A 20,177-nucleotide genomic window follows, 5' to 3' on the forward strand; every position below is an offset into this window, starting at 1 on the left:
ACATTAGGACTTGTTTTATGAAGAATAGATATTTTACTTTTAAATTTATTTTTCTTATAACTGTCAGATTTTTAAGCATTAATCCAGATTAAATTAAGTGAGGTTGATGATTGAAACATGGAAAAAAAAGTCAAATGGGATTAGAAGAATAAATTTCCCTTGGGAAAAGGAGGATTTTTTTTCAAGGGGAAAAATCTTTTTCTTAATGTATTATTAGAAAATACATACTGAATTAACTGAATTGCTTTTATAAGAATATAGAATAAATTTAAAATGAATATATTTGGAATTCATTCAATACATTTTGCTTCAGGTAAATTAATTAATACTTCTTTATTTATTGAGAAAGTTTAGATATTTTTACTGGACAACCAGACAAACAATACTGACTGGAAAAAATGATTTTTGCAGTGTTTGAGCTTGCTTTTCATCTCATTGGCTACATGCAGCCTCACAAAAAGACAGATAAGTCACTGGATGAATATCGGCACAGTTTCATTTTCTAATCTTCTCCACAAACCCACCCCCATAAAGATGCATATAGCAGGCACTTTTCGGATTTCCCTCAGTCCTATCCTGCAGGATACTCGTATGAAAAGTGTTTTGTGTGTTGAGCTATTTAGCCTTCACTTGCACTTCTGACTCGTCGACGCTCCCCTCTTGGGCCGTGCTGCGCGAAAAGCGTTGTGTGCCAGATGACCTCATCCCCACCGTGTCACCAGAGTGGGCGGGGTCAAACCTGGCGGCATGGGGGTCAGGGTAACTGGGTTGGTAGTACTGAGGAGGGTAGGCACGGTAGCCACCGTAAGGGTCCTCTTCCTCCTCATCGTTGTTGTAGTTGGTGGCAGGATCATAGTTTTGGTAGGGATTGGAGGGTAACTGTTGTACTACGGGAACATGGGGGAATTAGATCGGTTGCCATCTTTTGTAGTCACCACCACCAAGTAAGTAGCCGTCGAGTTATTGAGAGAAGGAACCAGCAAAAAGATAAAGGCAGAAAAGGAAGAGAGTTACTGAGATTAGCTTAGTTTAGACAAAGGGATAGAGGTTTAGCTGGTTAGCATGGCTCAGTTAGCCCCTGCTGTAAAGTGTTGAAACTACAGCATCTAGCTAGAAGAATCTCCATTTGTGGCCACTTAAGTGCCATTGAGGGCACTTAAAGCACATTCCAGTCAGCATAATTGTGCTGCTCTAAATTGTTTTGTCGGATGGTATTTATAGCTCAAAAATCAAATCTGGCTGCAGAATTGAGCACCTATGAGCAAAGATGGCAGATTTCAAATCACACACTTTCTGGGGACAAGCGCCAGCCAAGCAACTGACATTAAGATGAACGGGAATGGTAAGGATGGCTTTCTCCAAGTGTTATAGATTTATTTAGACGTGAACTCTTAAAAATAAAGGTTCTTTATTGGCTTCAATGGTTCCATGAAGAACCTTTAACATCCATGAAACCGGTTCCATTACACAAATGGTTCTTTATAGCGTAAAAAGGTTTTTCAATTGAACTTTTTACACTAAGAAAAAAAGGATTATTTTAAGAACTATTTTAAGGTTATTTGGAGAACCTAAATGTAATCGTCCATGGCACTGCTACGAAAACCAATATTTTGGAACCTTTATTTTTAAGAGTGTGGGTTTAAAATCTCAACTTTAATGCCAGAAAAGGTTGAAAATGCCTCTAGTTTGTCTGAATACTGAGGTTTGCGCAATAGTCAGATGGGTTAAAAAGGCACGGGGCTTCAATGGTGGTGACATTTTGAGAGTTGGGGAACCAAGGACATAGATTATCGGGTTTGGGAATGTGTGGAAAAGACCTTCCTTAGAAACAGTCTTTGGTTTTGGCCCATGGAAGGAGGTGGGATGAAGAAATGAAGGGAGAGAGGAGCAGAGCAGGTGGCTCTGTACTGGTTCTCAGTAGTCATTTTCATACTGCTCTGGACCTTCATGTGAAGGTGTGAGAGAGTGATGCCCCGTTAAAAAAAAGAAAGGAGACACTGCAGTAAGTGTGGGCCCGATATAACCAACATGATGCAACACCTTGTCTACCAAACTGTCATCTTTATTTCAGAAGGAGAGTCAAGGATTCTCAATAAGGCATTAAAACCTGGTCAATACACATAAAACGTACATTTTGTCATTTGAAATGAAGTATTATCCCAGAGAATGAGGGCTCAATAAGTTACAGAGCAATTTGCAATGCTATTAAGCTGTGTTGCAAGATTTTATGCTGACTGAAAGCTTAAGCTATAACCTTTATAGATCTTAAAAGTGTTGATGCAGTATTTCATCTATTGAGTGGAATATTACACTGTCATTTAATGGCCTTACATGGCAGAAACCCCAGAGAACATTAGCGTTATTTTTTTAAAACTGCCATAATCTGTGAGGCGTTCAGTAGAAAACTTTGCTGTGATCTGATAAATCAATTCTAGAGTGCTGTCCAATTCTATCCAGCCTTTCTCGTATCAAAAAACTGAAATAGTAAAAACTTGTAAGCACACAGTCCACTTTTAAACTTTTGATAGCATTTACAGTATACTCCATGAGAAATTGATAAGTAGAATAACAGTTTGGGAAGGGTTTAGTTTAACAGGACGAAAAAATCTCTGCGTTTAAGATCACAAGCTTGCTTAAAGCAATGGGTTTGCCATTCATTAACAGTTATGGAAATGCAATCGCAAGCGAGAATGTGTGAAGCACTTCAAAAGGCCGTGGAGAATAACACTATGGAAGAGCGTGTGGTATGTTCCCTCATCAGTTTGCTGTATGGTGATTATTATCAGTGAAGCCTGAAGCAGTCTTAAACCCACAGCTCAATAAGAATTCGTCAGGGATGCTGTTACTAGACTAACTCCATAACTGACTTTCAGATTTTCAGTATCCACGGTTACCTTGACAACTAAATGTAGATTTCATTGGGGCTTATTCACTAACTAGGCATACACAACTATCTGTGCATAGAATTTGTCTGTCTGTCTGTCTGTCTGTCACATCCATCCGTCCATCATTTGTATTGTCTCATTGTTATAGTATCGTATCATAGCAAACCATTAATCCATCTATTTATAGTATCCATCCATTTATTAGTCCAACTATAGTATCCATCCATCCATCCATCCAGCCATCTATCCAGTATTCATCAAATTCAAATTTAGGAAGCAGAGCAGAGGGTTTATTTGTCTATTAGCTGTTTTTATATCAGTGTGCCAATGCTTGTGGACATAGTATTCTAATTACTGCTCTGTCATTTAGAATAACCTGCATTCATCAACATAAGACCAAATATGTAAAAATTTCACGCGAGAACCTCTTCTTTACATATACTGCAACATCACTTCTACACAATTATTAGTAAATGAGACCCCATGGGTGTACCTGATAGAATAAAGTTTGAATGAAATTGAGAAACCTTGAGAGATAGAGGGAGTTTGGGAGAAAGAGGAAGAGAAGGAGAGGATTACCTTCAACGTTGTATCTGAGGCAGGAGTTCTGGTCGCAGTAGCCGGGGGGTCCGGTAGGACCAGGGCTACCAGGGATACCTGGACGTCCCGAGGTGCCTTGAATTCCAGGTCTCCCTGGAGAGCCCTGACTTCCTGTCCGACCTTCTCCAGGAGGCCCTGAGTGGTACAAGACATCAGCCATTAATATCTGCCTCGTGAAACCCCGCTGGACTCCCCACTCAAAGCCTGGAATCCTTAACCCCACAAAATACAAGTTTTAATCTTTTCCAGTGCACAGCATTGGCTGTTACAGCTATGTTGCTTCAATGAATCTCATTTGTGAAGAGTATTGATCAAAGCACGATTAACAGCGAGCCAGCTCTGGCATTTTCAAAGTCTACTGACCAGCCATACTGCTAAAATCGATATGAAAACATTGCTCCCTGACCCGAATATTGTTTCAATATCTGCTTGATATTGTAGACAGGAATCAAAAGGACCAAAAGCAGATCAAGATGTGTGCAGAGGTTATTAAAAGTTTGCAAGCTTGTGTTTTCTTTGACAGACGACATTTAATAATGGAAACTCCTGTAGTCTGTGCAAATGGAAGACATTGAGGTCTACTTTCTCCCATTTGAATTGAAATCATTTTTTACTGCTGGCTTGAGGACAAAAAAGTCATTGATTTTGACTTAAATGTAACATTTTAACAGCCTCTCACCTGGGGGCCCTGGAGGACCACGAGGGCCTTGTGTCCCTATCCCTGGACTGCCCTTCTCTCCCCTTTCTCCTGGGAGACCTGGATAAAGAGAGACAGGGATCTGTTAGAACTTGCAAACCCATCTGAAGAAGCTGTGTCCTTCTCTTTCCATGTGATTTAACTTATTTCACACCTTTATGAGACCATAAGGGAAGAAATAAAAGACCTGGATGGTGTTAAAAGACACATTGTGACAGGTCTGATGTGGCTGATCTGTCAGCAGGGGCTGCAGTAGAAGGGAATAAATGATTTAAGTGAATGACAACTTAAATCACAATTGTTTCCTCACACAAATCTATCAGAATCTATATATAGTATCTTTTTTTCTTCTTTAAGGAGTTAACATTGGAATTGAAAACAGTCAGTGAGTGGTCAACATGACAATTGACCTCTACTGGTAGATGCTGTAACAACACTAAAAAGCACCTTGAAATGAATGGGAATAAGATTTCCTTGAACCATGGTTCATTTGTCCAAAGTGTTTTCTCTAAGGGTCTGAACACGCTGAATGTAAGCAGCTTTTTGCCCCACAGGCAGTCTGATCTTCATCACCTCTGAACAACACTGACAATCTAAAAGAAGACTTCTGACTAAGATTCATCATTATAGGCCCCATGTTAACATAAACAGAAAAATATCTCCTCTATGTTTTCCCTCATTAGCAGCTCTGACTGCATCATAAGCATGCCCTGCATGTTCCTCCTTGATATCTGAACGTTTGAGTGCACAGATCCCTGAGAGTAGCAGTGGTGATGGTGAAATATCTCACGCTGAAAGCTTCGGCTGTGTGTCAGGGCTCTTCTAACTGAGGACAGTGTGGACACTCACTCATGATAAAGTCCCTGGCTCAGAGTTGCTCTTGGCAGGAAGGTCAAGCAGATCTAATGTAATTTGTGTACGGTTGTATTCAGGGGACAGAAAGTTCAATTCTTTTCTTTTTTTTTAAGTATTTTCAAACTGAAAAAATAATAATGCTTTGGACCAACACAAAAAATATACTTGTTACAGCCAAATGTATTAGTTTTTGTCAAATTATATTTATGGTTCGGTTAAAACCTTTACTTAATATTTATCAAAAACATTTCTTTTCTAAGTAAAATGATTTTTTTTTTTTTGCCATACATTAATTAATAAATACTTACTTTAGAGATTACATTAGTCGTGAGCCAAAATGTTTAATGCAGGTCAGTATAATAATTTAGGGGTTTTTACAACTTTATTTCACCAAATTAGCTATAAAATGAAAGTATCATTTTAACTTATATGTTGCATAGTAAGTATATATATATATATATATATATATATATATATATATATATATATATATTACTTACTATGCAACATATTTGTTCTTAGACAAAACAATAAAACCATCAATAATCTATGCTGTACATCGACACTGGTATAAAAAAAAAAGGGAAAATATAAACAAAACCTCAATTCAGCTATTACATCCTAAAGAGACTAAAGCATTTGCAGTGCTTTGTGGGATCTTTGAAGTAGTTATTCTTGGCTTGCTAACATTAACCATAAAAAAGACTTAGTAGTTTACTTATTGTTTATGATGACAAGTGGTATTGAGGTTAGCCAGGGCTGTCAGCCAAAGATGTTAGCAAGATTTATCACGGATGGGGTCAAAGTCTATATATTCAATATTATTATAGCTACAAGATCTCTTCTTAACCTTAAACTCAGGGGCAAAAATTCTCTTCCATTAACTAATCATGCTCCATACTATGCATACTAGACTTAAAATAATCCAATATATACTGTTCAGCTTGCTTATGCATTTAATACCCCCACTGACATGCTAATTTTGCTATTATTTGCAAAGGTTCGTAAACTCAGCTACTATTTTCTACAAATTAATCTTCAAAACTTAAATTTTTCAAAACATGTGTTTGTACTGTTGCATAATGCATACTGTATCAGCAGTACACAGTATCCAGTGATGCAATAGGTTATCTCATGTGTTAAAATGTTTACCTCTCTCTCCTGGGCGGCCATTTTGCCCACTGGCTCCAGGGAATCCTGGTCTGCCAGGGGAACCCTGCTCTCCCTGTGGCCCCGGAGGTCCTGGCCGACCAGACTCACCCGGTGGACCTGGTACTGTTCGTACTGAAACAGACTGACTGGGAATTTGGTTCAAAATAGAGTTGTAGCGAGACAAGTGACCTGAGGGGGAAGTAGAAAAAAAGAAATTCACTTAGGGAGTCAACAGGGGTTAGACAACTTCATGTGATTTATGAATTTGGTAAAAGAGTGTCAAATCAAATACTTGTTCAAATAGTAGATGTACACAAAATATACACATTCTCAACTCACTCTGAATTAGCTGTTCACAAACTTGTCGCGCTATGGCACGGACAGCGGCCTGAGACTGCATGTCACCCTTCAGAAACAAACAACAGGGGATTCAGTTAAATATTATAATAATTTTAACCCATAGGCACTGTGTGAAAGTTATGAACTAGGAGAGCTACAACAAAGAAACTGATCTTCGCCAGATATAAGAACTTGAACTTGTACAGTATGATGTATTCTGTTTATTCTATGATGGGCACATAAAAAGAGAGAGTCACAAAAACTGAGACAATCAATAAAAAGGCAAGATATTCTCGTTTCTCTCAAAGTCTGGACAGTTTCCCGAGGATGAGCAAAAAATAATGAATTATATAAATGTTGTGTGCTGATAAGGGGAAAATGGACAGTTCTGGTGCGGCATTATTTAGCTTAACATGTTTGCAGTAATAAGTCACATTAAGATTAGTGCACATTTAACTTAATATTAAAGAGTAGTACGTTAAACATAACTACTTTGTTACATGCCATACTATTGAAAATGATAAATAAATAGGTACATAAATCTATTTTGACCACACTCTGAGCTGCTAAATTGTCCAAGCCGCTAGCACAGCAATTGTACAGCCTGGATTAAGACCACAAGCTGCTGTGACAAAATCTCCAACAACACACAAATAAGCTTTAGTTGCTTTAAAGGGAGACTATTCCTAATATGTAATAGCCTGTACAACGTGGGTGTTTAATTCACCCAATTTAACACTCTCCACACACCCTAATGGTGGTGGCCAGTACCACGGCAATGGAGAAATCAGAACTGAAGAATAAAAACACAAATATATTGTTGTCTGGAAGCTCTGGAGCGAGTCTGACTGTGAGGCTTGATAAACAGCTTTAGCTATACAGTACCTGTGCCACTTTTAATGCTCCCGTGGCGACTGAATTAAAAAACCTTATGCATTCAGAGAGAGTGTGAAAAAGAAAAGGAGCTATAATTCAGCACTGCTGCTGTGACTTTTATCAAGAGGCCTGTCAGCAAGCCTCTTAATCCTGCTGCTGATAAACCACCATTATGTGCACCACTCGAGTGCCACATGCCACCACCCCAATCTAAGCTCCATGACAGTTTAGATGCAGATTGGAGACTCACTCTCTCTCCTCGTTCACCTTTGGTGCCGGAAGGCCCCTGCAAAAAGAGAAATAGAGAGTGAAGAGAAATGTTTCTGAATACACTGACTGGGGAAGAAAAAGACACAAAAGAAACACAAAGGCAATAATGACTGTTTGGAGAGGGGGATTTGAATGTAAGAGTGGACCAAATCGATCATGGATGAAATGCATGAGCCAAATACATGAAATGGATGTGTCGCTGACCTAATGTGTTGGCCGGGATTTGTGGCTAGAGCACCATGGCTGCTAAACAATTCTGATATCATAACATCTGGGTAAAAATGAGATGTAACCCTGGGACGGTCTCTCTGGGAGCTCTGGGGTGCATAGGGACTGTGTGAGAATATGATCATAGTTTAAAGTACTGCATGTAATTTCACACATCGGAGCAGGAGGCTATGGCTCTATATCTATTTTGTAGTAGAATTAACAAAGCCCTGCTTCCATAAACTGGCCCACAATTGGTCATAAACTTGTCATCTTACTGACAATCGCTCTTCCAGGGCTTATGAAAAGAAAGACGTACAGGTTTCAAATCTGTGTTGAGAGGTTACACAGCAATCGAGCGCTGCAGATGTTTTTCAACGACTGCGCTGAAGCATATGGTTCTACTTTACAAATCTATGAGAACAAAATGTAATAGAGCTCCAACTTAAATATAGGCATCACTCAGCAGGAAACTCATAGAGACTGACGTTAATTCAGAATCCCTTATGTGCTTCTAATATACAAATGAGAAACAAACATTTCAGTCAAAGGCTTTGTGCAAACAATAACAGGTTTCTTAGTTTGTAGCTCTCTCTCTGACCAGTCGGACTTATATAAGGTAGATCTTTGTAGGTTAAAACTGAACTACAGTGAGCTTGAGCACAACAGTCTGTATGATATATAGAATCTCATATGGAGCCGTCTGCTCCAGCATTCATAAGTGATTTCAAGCCATGAATAAAGTGACTCTTCATGATAAATACTTTAGGTGGATTTCTAGCTTCTACACAAGTGGACCTTCAAAGCAAAATTGTCCCTGCTGAATAGATCAGGCAAGTTAGTGCAGATTTGATGCTACTTTAGCTCAAGGGTGTCCAGTCCTGCTCCTGGATGGCCACTATCCAGCAAAGTTTATCTCAAACACACTTGAACCAGCCAATCTAGAAACTTCTTGGCAAGTGTGTTGGAGTGGGTTTGAGCTAAACTCAGCAGGACATTTGTCCTTCAGGAGCAGGACTGGACACCTCTGGTCTAGCTGGAGCTAGCATTATAATCATTCTGTTTACCAGCAAAACCTGGTTGGCCACTGAAGATGGCCTTTCAGGCAAATATGTTTGACTAAGGCAAAGCTCAACAGTAAGGATTTTTCTGCTGGAACCGCAGCATTGATAAAAGTTGTAAAGCAGCCTAAAACCCTGGCTTTTGCCCTGGAGCCCTGCCAAGGTAGGCTTGTTGGTTGATCTAGTTGAGAAGTCTAATGGGAACACTACCACCAAAACATGCTGGTCTTATCAAGTATATTGATTAAGTATATTCTATATTTGTTGAGGATGGAACCAAAGAACCAATTTGCTTCATGACTTCAAAGTATTTTTTTTTATTCTGGTCTGGTTCTGGGTGGTCTGGTACTTCAGTGAGAATAATGCTTGAGTCTGGCACTTAAGAGAGTGATACAGCAGTAGGACAATCTGCCAGAATGATAACAAGAACGCCACAAAACCACATTTATAGAATTGAGCCGAACGCTTTACTTCACGCTTAAATAGAGGAGCACAGACTTAAATATCAGTAAGCTAATGTCATGATCAGCAATCTACAAACTTTTGAGTTTAGTTTGTTTAACATGGCTGTAATGCAATACTCACAGGTGGCCCCTGATCACCAATTTGCCCTGGCGATCCACTTGGTCCTGGAGCCCCAGGAGCTCCAGGGCTTCCCTAAAATGAGATATTGAGAGGACAAAAGGTTCATGACCAAGTCTCAGAAAGACTCAAGTAGTGATTTATCGTATTACAAACCATTGGTCCTGGAGGGCCCTGTCGTCCCTGGGGTCCATCATTACCAGGTAGGCCCTAAAACAAAATAATTTTTTTTGTTTAAAATTAAAAAAGTGTGGTATAAATTCTTAATAATCTAAAAATCTTAATAATCTTCTTTTAGCACATTGTATGAAATCATAAAATGCAGAAGTCCCAATTCTCATAAGGGAACCTAAGAAACGGTAAGCGGAAATGAAGATAACACATTATGACTCCATCAGTGCTTCCTGTACAGCTTTTCTTCAGCAAAATAAATCATTGCCAGAGTTGTGAATGTGAGTTTGTATTGTGCGAGTCTAGTCTGATTCACAAACAAATGACTCAAATGACTGAATCACAGTTTGAATCAGCCTAATGAAACTCACTGAATCTATTAGTGACTCACTAAATGAACAGCATATGTTCAACTCTGGCTGACCTCTGTACACTGGCAGCATGAACCTCTCTTGGAACAGTTCAACAGCCAACGATTCCAATGCAAAAGACCAGACCCACAAATGTTAAAACAAAGTAACAGAACAGGTGGTCATGTGTTCTAACTCTACTGCCATGTGGTAGAACAAACTCCTCTTGAACATTCATTCCACTACTGTTTTACTGTTTACCTCAGTAGGGGATGGAGACTCTACAACAACTTACTGTCAGATCTGTCTGCACAAATTATATAATACGGTTCTGGCTGTTTTGTTTTAGCCAGTGATCCAACACTGTGTTCTTCCACTGAACTTGCCTCATTGCCCTAAATATCAGGCTCTTTTGGGATCAGCCCAGTGGAGGAAAGGGAAAACGATGTAACATTTAAAACGCCTCAAGTGTAACATACATTTGGAGTGCCACACTTCAAGAGCATAAAGCCTCAGAATAGTTCTAGTGTATGCAATCCCACATGAGTGCTCAAGGTCACAAAAGTTTTTCTCTCTCACTATATGTGTGTTGAGATGGATAAGAACCTCCCTCAAGAAGGAGTCATGGTGGAAGCAAGCTATAAACACCTCTTTGCTTTGTCCATTCCAGCCCCACTTTGAACCTGGTGTCAATCTAGAAATGTCTCCTATTTGTGCTCGCCATGCTTTGTTCAATTGTTCCAGTGTCTCCATGAAGTCTACTTGTATGTGAAAATCACAGAAGTATGGAATACTTTCTTTAGCACTTCATTGTGTGCCACTTACAGATAAAACAACCCATTAGTTAACCTTGGAACTGTAATAATATTCTTTTACAAATGGTATGTTTATAGATAATCATATGTTCAAAGCCAAACATCTGTTTTCTTTGTTAAACTGTCATTTTGAGTTACTGTGTATGAAACCACAGCAGATTTATCCCTCAACCTGCTTTAAATCAGCTCAGCAAGCAGCAGTGTGGTCTGAACACCACCATTTGTGCTCCTTGTTTTTCTTTTTCTGATGCAAACCGACAGATTTATCCAAAAATTTCCACTCAGGCTGCTCATTACTAAACAGGGATGGTGAACTTGCTCTCTCTCACTAAGACATTAACATTTAATTACACCACACATCTTTGGGAATGGTAATCGAATAACCACCTCATGCATATTTTTCATTCCAGTTCAGAGAATAAGTGTAGTGTGCCTTTTTTTTTCTCAGTCTTCAGTGGCATTTAATCTGTATAGGCCCATGTACATATATGTGATTCCTCTCTTGTAGAAAAGGCAATATTAAACACATCTGTATCTGTGACAACACATGCAGCATAAACAACACATAAACAAGGAGGCAATTATATTTCATGTGTTGCATGTGAGCTGATACCAAAATAATTTTAAGGATCTGTGAATCACGTGTGTGATTCTGAAATTTCAAGTATGGCTTTGTTCACAAGTTCCTTAATTTGGTTTGGAGACTAGGAACAAAATCAATAACAAAAAAAAAACACGCAGAGCACTTATTATGACAGTCTAGCGGGATAGATCTGATTAGTTCAGTTTGTGGTGTTATAGACTAGCAGTCCTGTAAATTGAATCTGTGAGTCCAGGCCTCCTTCAGCATAATCAGATCTGTTCAGACACAGAAGAACACATAAGCTTCATTTGATGAGCCGCCCATGTGGAATCGTTCTTACACGGCATGACTGAAACTGCGTTTACTTGATAATATCACTCAGGCTGTCAAAGTTAACTCATCCATTAAAGCATTAATCATGAATTAATTATTCAAAAAACAGTTCTCTACAAATGAATTCATTAACACAAAATTAACGCAAATTAACAATTTATGCCCCCTGACCCATATGTAAATTCCATCGTAAGCAAATTTCCTTGCAACGGAAGTTTGAAGTACCACTTAAATGCAAGGTGTATGTTTGCCAGTTCTGCAGGGAATCGTCCCACCTCCCTTAGCAAGCAACACAGGGAGGCAGCACAGAATGAGTGAGGAGCTGTTCATGCAGGATGGAGTGCCAAAAACGGAAAAGCACACAAGAGTCTCCATATGCATTTTTAACCACTTCAGCTGTTATTTAGATTTTTTGAGAATTAGGCATATGCAATATTGGACCCACCGGTGGGTCCCCAGAGTTGATGTGGTTAACAGATGCTAAAAACATTGAGATGTGACTGAATGTCTGTATGTCTGTTTATTAAAAAAAAATTAATAAATAAATCACAAACAATTATCTTGATTGATTGAATGCTTTAAAATTTAAACTACAAAAAATATGACTATCAACTAATAAATAAAATGAAAAATTACACAAAAAACCTGCATAATTTAAACGGTAAAAGACTGTCAAAATTTCACTGTAAAAACCTGTTAATTTGTTACTGATGAGTACCAAGTCTTCTTATAATTTACAGTGAAAAAATTTACATTCTCAGAATTCTCTCGCATTTGATGGGTTTTCATTGAATCAATTTTTTTCTTCGATTTTTATTATCAGTTATGTACACTTGTAGGGTTTTAGGTTTCATCTTATGTTGTGAAATTAATGTTTATTGCATTTTTATTGTTAGCGTTTAGTGTTCATTTTAGTATTGATGGTGGTGATGGTATTTTACATTTGTATTTGTGCACCTTCTATAAAACCATTTTCAGAACTGATTGACAACCCTGAATATTACAAGTCATTTCTAATGGTAGGTTCCTAAGCTTATCTGATTTATTCACATCATAACAAAACAACAATATAGTTTAAATTGAGTTAAGAAAAATGCTTACTCTCTGTCCTGGAGGTCCATCTCGGCCTGGTCCTCCACTGGCACCTGTTACACCCTGAAAGTAAATAAATAAGACAACGTGTTTATTTCAATGATAGACATAGATGTTCACAAAATGTGTGGCCTTTGCTGAGTAATAAATGTTCGGCTCTATTGTTTCACGTTGTCGTCTGCATACACAGAATGTCTCCAATTGATATTGACATTATCTAAGTGCTCAATCTCAAGGCTGACGAGGTAATCGAAAGTGAGGACAGTTTGTGTGGTGTGATTTGAAGAGCTGCTCTGCTATGATATCTTACATAAAAGAACATAAACTGTAGGCTAGTCCTTCAAGATTTGTGCTGGCAACCAAACAACTGTGGGATCTCTTGAAGAACAGTGTTTTTGTCTCCGGATTGAAAATTAATTCCAGTTCATTGACTTAAATTGTATGGAACCCATTGACTTTTATTGTATGGGCAAAAAAGAGTTTAAACTGTGTAAAGTCAAACAGGTTTGGAATTACATAATGGTGAGTAGAATTGCATTTTTGGGTGAACCATCCTTTAATTACCTTTAATAAACATCATTTGACACCAGGACTAACATCTACCACTGATGTCTCAGCCTCCACCTCAGCGATTAGCATTTTTTTGCTTCTAATTTGCATAAAGTTTTTGCATTTCTCTGCTTTTTATGGCTGACTCTCTTATAACAATCCCACAATCCCCTGCACAAACCTACCACTCAGCTCCTATAGAACATGAACTGAAAATGCCTGCTCATCTCCAGGTGGACACATACATATACGTTAATTTAGATGAAATTGCCTTCCTCTACATAATGATACAATATTTCATAGTTTCAGCTACGGTTTTACGAATCAAAAAGTTAAATTCAACAATTCAACATCACCTCATATATCAGTACCACACACACTAAAATGGGCTTGGTTCCTTCACAAGTGGACTCGTAATTCTGAAACTGTGTGTGAGGGCACACTTAACAGTATTATATACAGGGCTCTCAGCGCCAGCGGCAGAGACAGACTGAGGAAAAGATGCGGCACATGATATGGAGGACTGGCAACCAGCAGCCAATGAATATAATTCACAGGCTGACAGGATAGATTAGCCCTGAGTGAGAACTACGGGCGTCTGTACAGCAGTACGGCAAAGACCACTTCCTCCTTACTGCCAACATTACTCTGAAAGAACTCAATACCTGCTGCTAATCGAAGCGAGTGTGCAGATAGCCTCTCTGCTTAAAGGAAGATATCCATCTCAAGCCAAAATGTCTATACCGGAAGACTGAGGAACGTATGCCTGTGTGTGTGTTTGTACTCTGTCCACTGGAAAAGCCAGGATGTTCTTTTCAACACCCTGGAGAACTCGGGGATTTTTCCTGAGTGGTTGTCATTGGCTTCACATCAAACAGCTATTCCTCAACAAATGGAACTGTCACTGTGAATGTTTTAGAAGCCTTTTGGTGACACTTTCAGCAGAAATCTAAAAAGATTCGCATAAAAGGCAGAATTTTAACAGGCTTGTGAAAGAGGCTTTAGAAGCATAAAAGTCTAAGACATCAGCTTAAGGCAAAACTATAAATTCCATCCTGCCTGCATAGAAGTGTCTGTTGAGTTTAGACAATTAGATTCTCCCTCAAATACGATCTTCAAATGACAATTTTCATGTCAATAATGATTTATTATTATTAGGCAGTGGCATGTGATGGACTCAAATGAGCAGGAAGAGTTGCTTGTCTGGATTTGGTTTCCCAATGTTCAATACCTTTGAAATGTTTTTGGGTCCGTAAGATTTTTTTTTCTTTCTTTTTTTCATGCTTTTGAAAGAAGTCTCTCATGTTCACCAAGATTCCAGTTACATTGATGCTGAAGAAACATTCTTATTATCAATGTTATCAATGTTGAAAACAGTGATTCTACTTAATATTTTTGTGAAAACCATGATTCCTTTTTTTAATTCTTTGATGAATGCAAAGTTTAGCAAAAGCATTTATTTGAAATATAAATCTTTCATAACATTCCACTCTCACCTAGCCTCATTTGATCTGGCACAGCCTACCACTACATGTACTCGACCTCATTTACACATGCAACTGTATCACAGAAAACATTTTAGTGAAGCCTCTGCACACTTCTTATAATTTCTTCATTTACATTTACAATTTACGTCTTGTGTGCCACCTAACCCTCTGCCAGTTGCATTCAGGCAAAACATATTCTCTCTTTCTCCCTCCCACCTTACCTTACCTATTGTCTCATGCTCTCTTCCATCTCTCAGCCAATTCTCATCACTGAAGGGGAATAGTGCTTCAGACACTTTATGCTCCAATTTAACTTCTAGTCTATACAATATCTGTCCTCTCTCCTCTAAGCAAGCGAGTGCTACTCCCTCCAACCCCTGGTTATCCGATGTTCTCCGTGAACACTGGACCAAACTCAGGGATGCAGAGAGAAAATGGTGCAAATAAAAAGATCCAGCTGACCTGAGTATGTATCAGTCTCTGCTTTCATATTTTCTGTCAAGGTCCACACTGCCAGAACTTCTTATTTCCACAAAAAGATCAACAACCACACGCATACTTCATAATATTCAAACTTCAAAACTATTGAAGTTTTCCTCTGCCCCCCTCCACCACATCTTTAACTGCTGATGGTTTTGCCAATCTTGTTTTTTCAAATACAAAACTATAACCATCAGCAGTCAGTTTTTCGCTCCACATATGCAGGAACTCAGACCAACAACATTTACAACCAGCGGTTTCCTCTCACAGAGGCAGCAGTTTCTGAACTTTTCCTCTCCATCCTACATCATGCCCTCTAGATCCCATCCCCGCACACCTTCTACAAGCTATTTCTTCTACACTTCTACCAGCACTCACACATATCCTCAACATATCTCTTCTCACAGGCATTTTGTCCACCACATTCAAACACCCTCGGTTAACCCCAGTGCTTAAAAACCTACACTAAACACTTCATTTGTAGAAAGTTACAGACCTGTCTCTCTCCTCCCAATCACAGCGAAAACACATGAATAAGTTGTTTTCAACCAGGTATCATCTTTCCTTCCACAGAATAACTACAGTAGCTGATCAAGAGCCAGTCATGTTTCAAAAGCGGTCATTTGTCTGAGACTACTGTTGTCATTGAAGCTCTGCAGATTGCGAAAGTTCTCATTCTACTGGATCTATCTGCTGCTTTTGACACCATCAATCATCAGATCCAACTGCCACTCTCTCATCGCTGGACATCACAGAAATTACACTTCTCTGTTTTGAATACTATACCTCACATGGTCTTTCAGGGTTGCCTGGAGGGGGGTTCCTCAAGGATCATTTCTTGGACCTCTCCTTTTCTTCATATAAACAACAGCACATTTGCCATTTCTAGGCTGGACTATTGCAGTGCTCTTCTGGCTGGACTTCCTTCATGTATAATCAAACCTCTACAAATGATTCAGAATGCAGCAACACGACTAGTCTTCAACGAGCCTAAGAGAGCCCACGTTATTCCTTATCTTAAGTCTACATTCCCTTTAGAAGCATCTGTAAAAGTCTGTAAGTGAGTGATGCCTCGTGGTAACATTACAGAACAAAATCACTTTGCAGAACATTTTCATTCACTGTTCCTTGCTGGTGGAATAATATTCACACCCCCATCTATGTTTGGCCATTCAAAAGCGTGCAATCCCTCACTCTCATGAAAGCTTGTGAAAATGCTTTAGAATGCCCTCGCTTTTGTTTTGCAACTTTTGCTTTCAAATTCGGGAAGGGGACGGGTAGGGACAGTACAGTAGGTAATTTGGCTGGGTTGGTTGTGGCCCAACTATACCCCCCTTTTTTGTAACCAGTATTTCCTAAAGGGATAAGTTGATTCTATTAGATTGCCAAATGAGGAACGTTATCCGTGTATGTATAAATTTATTCATATTAAACTATTTTCTTAAATTTAGGATAAGCTGCACATACAGACTTTAACAAGCTACAACCATACACAGACACTCGCAAGACAGTGATAATTCTAGCTCTCTGACGGAGGGGATGAGGTTAGCTAATGAGAGACTGCGTGGGTGTTATGAAGCTGTCATGAGTGCTGATGAGACAAGCAGGTGATATATTTCCCCGTACCTGAGGACCTGGCAGACCAATTTCACCCTTCTCTCCTTTCTCTCCTGGAGCCCCCTGAGGAGAGAGGAATTGTAAAAAGAAAAGGGCAAAATTAATAAAAAGAATGAAACAAACTATGCATAACACTTCCAGTACTCAGTATTCAGCTTACCGGTGACCCCTGAATGGACAGTCCATTTGGCCCCTGAGGACCCGGTGGCCCCTGTGGTCCTGGAGGTCCAATCTCACCAGGTGGCCCTTGAGCCCCCTTGAACATAAAGTTAGGACATTATCTTAATAAATGTAACCCCATTATAAAAGCATCATGGTTTCATTGCTGGGTTTAATTTCCTCACTATAATTATGCAACATTTTATGCCTACCACCAGCCGGGCTGCTGAAACAAAGTGTGAATGCCCGGCAGTCTCCTTCTCCATCAGGAATGCAATAATCGAGGAAGCAAAAAACACTCGTCACAGTCTAGCTTGTGACACACCTCTTAGTGGCGGTAATTTGGACCAAGTTTACATAAAACTTTGGTGCGTGAAATGAAATTATGTCTGCCCCAGCATGGCTTTATTTGTACTGGAGCATGATGTATTCTGTACATGGACACACACACATCTGGATGGACTTTACTCTACAGGAAACTAAGTTGGACAGAGAGACACAAAAAACAAAGCGAGCTCTCAGAAAAACCAGAGCAAGAGGGTGAGATTTACTCACTCGAACCCTCCAAAAACAACATGGAGGCACATGCATTGTGCTTATTTATAGATTCCCAGATTTTAAGCTCTTGTCCAGTATCTATTCTTTTGGGAAATAATGACAACTCTGGGTGGCTCTGCATATGGGATACATAAAGCATATGTGTACTTTACCGTCAAGCCTGGCTCCCCCCGATCTCCTCTTGAACCTCTGATACCAGGACCGCCCTGAGAGTCAGACATACACAATTAGATAAACACAAATTGAAAGACTTAGGATAAGAAAATAAGTTTTCCTAGTGGCCAGAGCTGGGGCATGTGTCAAGAAAGCAATTTTAAACACTGTCACTTACTCTGTTCCAACGCTTTCAGCAAACTTCCAAGGTGGCCTCAGGATGACTTAAAAAATTGATGAATAGCATAGAAAAGCTCTAAAATGATCCAAAAACAACTGAAAATCTTTTTTTCTTTGAAAGACCAGGATTAACTAGGTCTTGAAAAACCTTTATTGAGGTAGCCACATTTTAAAAGTGTGATTTTTAAACCTGAAAAATCCATGGGCTTAGAATGAATATACATTTTTCTGGTCACACCAATATATTTCGTCAGGCAGAAATTGGCAGTAAAATATTTTTAAATACTTAAAATGAATTCTTATTCAGTAAATCATAAACAACTGGAAACGTTGTGTTGCCTTCAAAAATTTGTTGTGGAAAATTGGGGGCCTTTAAGAGAACCACTGCTCTTAAAAATACATGTATGCAAATATTGGCTGAATTTTTTTTAATGGCTCTGAAATATTTTTATTCATACTTTTATGTTTTTTTAAATGAAATACACAATGTGAATAGATAATTTCACTGAACTTGTTGCTTCGAAGAAAGTCAAATGTGGCTAAAACAGCCCTTTGACTTATTATAAGGACAAAAAAATCTAAAGAAAGTGACATGACATGAGTGTAATGACATTTGGCTGAGTAAATGATGAAAGAATTTTAATTAATGCATTTAATTTGTCTTTTTGGAAATATTTCCTATTTGGGCAGCTCACTACATTTCAGAACATTGTTACTGTTTATTTGTAAAACCAAACCATTTTCCTCATCTAAGTGTTTCAAACACTGCTAAACTGGCTAGTTCAAAAATATTAGATGGAATATGCCTGCAGTATCCTTGAACTGGTTCACACCATATCCCACCTGCTTCTGACCCTCATAAACTCTTGCCCCCACTGCTGCAGGCAACTGCTAGTAATTTAACCCTGTTTGCACGTCTTCCTTTTCCTGTGTTTACTTTAATTGCATCCCCAATGGCCATGGCTGCAATAAGGTAGTTCTTATCACTGAAGGCTATGGCAAATTTGATTCATGAGCTTGCTCAAAACACACTTAACAAAACCTGCTGTTGACGGTGGAAGCCTAGAATATGCAAGTATAAATATTCATCTGAAAGATGCATGTGATGACTCAACAGGATACTTTCGATTCATTTGAGCAGCCGGTGTAATCATACTGTAGGAAAGACTTAAGAACGCATGACAGTAATATTAATATCAAGATGCAGCAATAATATATACAAAACTGAAATACAATCGCTTTCCTTGCATCCACTTCTTGTTCATGGAAATGGGTTTGTATGGATGGAGGAATCTATGAATGCAGACAGGACAGGAGTGGACTAATCGGTTTTGATAAATCGATCTCCTCGTAATGACTTTCTCGAAAGAGCTGCTGTTTATATACCATGGCCTTTTCGAGGCCTCAGAAATACATTTTCCCTCAGGGTGCATACGATGCTGCCTTCCAAATGAGCTCATTTATTTGTTCCCGCCATATTGAGTTCAACCTGCAGCATGGGCTGAATTGAGCATTCTAATGCTAGGTCTTTTCTCAATCTCTTAAACAGTCTCCCTGTTTCATTATATATCTTTAATATCTTCATGTGCCTTCTTAACACGTTCTATGTTTTTTTTCTCTAAAGAGAGGTGGTATCATTAAGGCTTGAAAAGTTGCTGGTTCCATAAAGATCCAATACCATTCTGCCTTTTGAGAAAGACACCCAAACCTGGGATATTCCTGGAGACTAACCATTGTCATGTGGTCATGAAAGTCACAAATCCCAGCAGTTTTTGTTGCACTGCACTATATATACAGATGCTTTTTTAAATGTCTATGTATTACACAAAGTCATAAACAGCTAGATTTTGTACTAGAGATGTTCCAAGATGGCGGATGCGTTAGTGAGAAGTGAAACCAGTGGTTTTACCGGGGGTCCTGAGGGTCCAGGTGGTCCTTTGCTATCCTGAGCACAGGTGCAGGCATGGGGCATGGCAGGACAGTCCTCTTCTACTCTCTGAGGAAAGCACAAACAAAACAACACCATTCGTACACCATTTCAAGCGGAGGACTATTTCCTCTGTATGTACTGTATCTAACAGAACTTTATTTTGTTCCACGTCAACCAAGGGTGTCTGTGCAATTCC

At 39.0% G+C, this 20,177-nt stretch overlaps 1 protein-coding gene across 1 annotated transcript in view; it reads right to left on the reverse strand.

Moving 5' to 3' along the window:
- Positions 1-277: 277 nt before the first annotated feature.
- LOC132102863 (collagen alpha-1(XIV) chain-like) overlaps positions 278-20,177 on the reverse strand; it is a 100,375-nt gene continuing 80,475 nt past the window's right edge. Inside the window, exons 36-48 of the mRNA XM_059507556.1 lie at positions 19,961-20,047; positions 17,871-17,924; positions 17,162-17,257; positions 17,011-17,064; positions 12,878-12,931; positions 9,681-9,734; positions 9,528-9,599; positions 7,655-7,690; positions 6,529-6,595; positions 6,190-6,378; positions 4,165-4,242; positions 3,465-3,620; positions 278-887 (exon numbers count right to left, since the gene is read on the reverse strand). Of these exons, the coding sequence (XP_059363539.1) occupies positions 616-887; positions 3,465-3,620; positions 4,165-4,242; positions 6,190-6,378; positions 6,529-6,595; positions 7,655-7,690; positions 9,528-9,599; positions 9,681-9,734; positions 12,878-12,931; positions 17,011-17,064; positions 17,162-17,257; positions 17,871-17,924; positions 19,961-20,047 (1,269 nt within the window). The 3' untranslated portion in view covers positions 278-615. The remainder of the gene's footprint in view (positions 888-3,464; positions 3,621-4,164; positions 4,243-6,189; positions 6,379-6,528; positions 6,596-7,654; positions 7,691-9,527; positions 9,600-9,680; positions 9,735-12,877; positions 12,932-17,010; positions 17,065-17,161; positions 17,258-17,870; positions 17,925-19,960; positions 20,048-20,177) is intronic.

Source organism: Carassius carassius, chromosome 24, assembly GCF_963082965.1.
Source record: "Carassius carassius chromosome 24, fCarCar2.1, whole genome shotgun sequence".
NCBI lineage: Eukaryota > Metazoa > Chordata > Actinopteri > Cypriniformes > Cyprinidae > Carassius > Carassius carassius.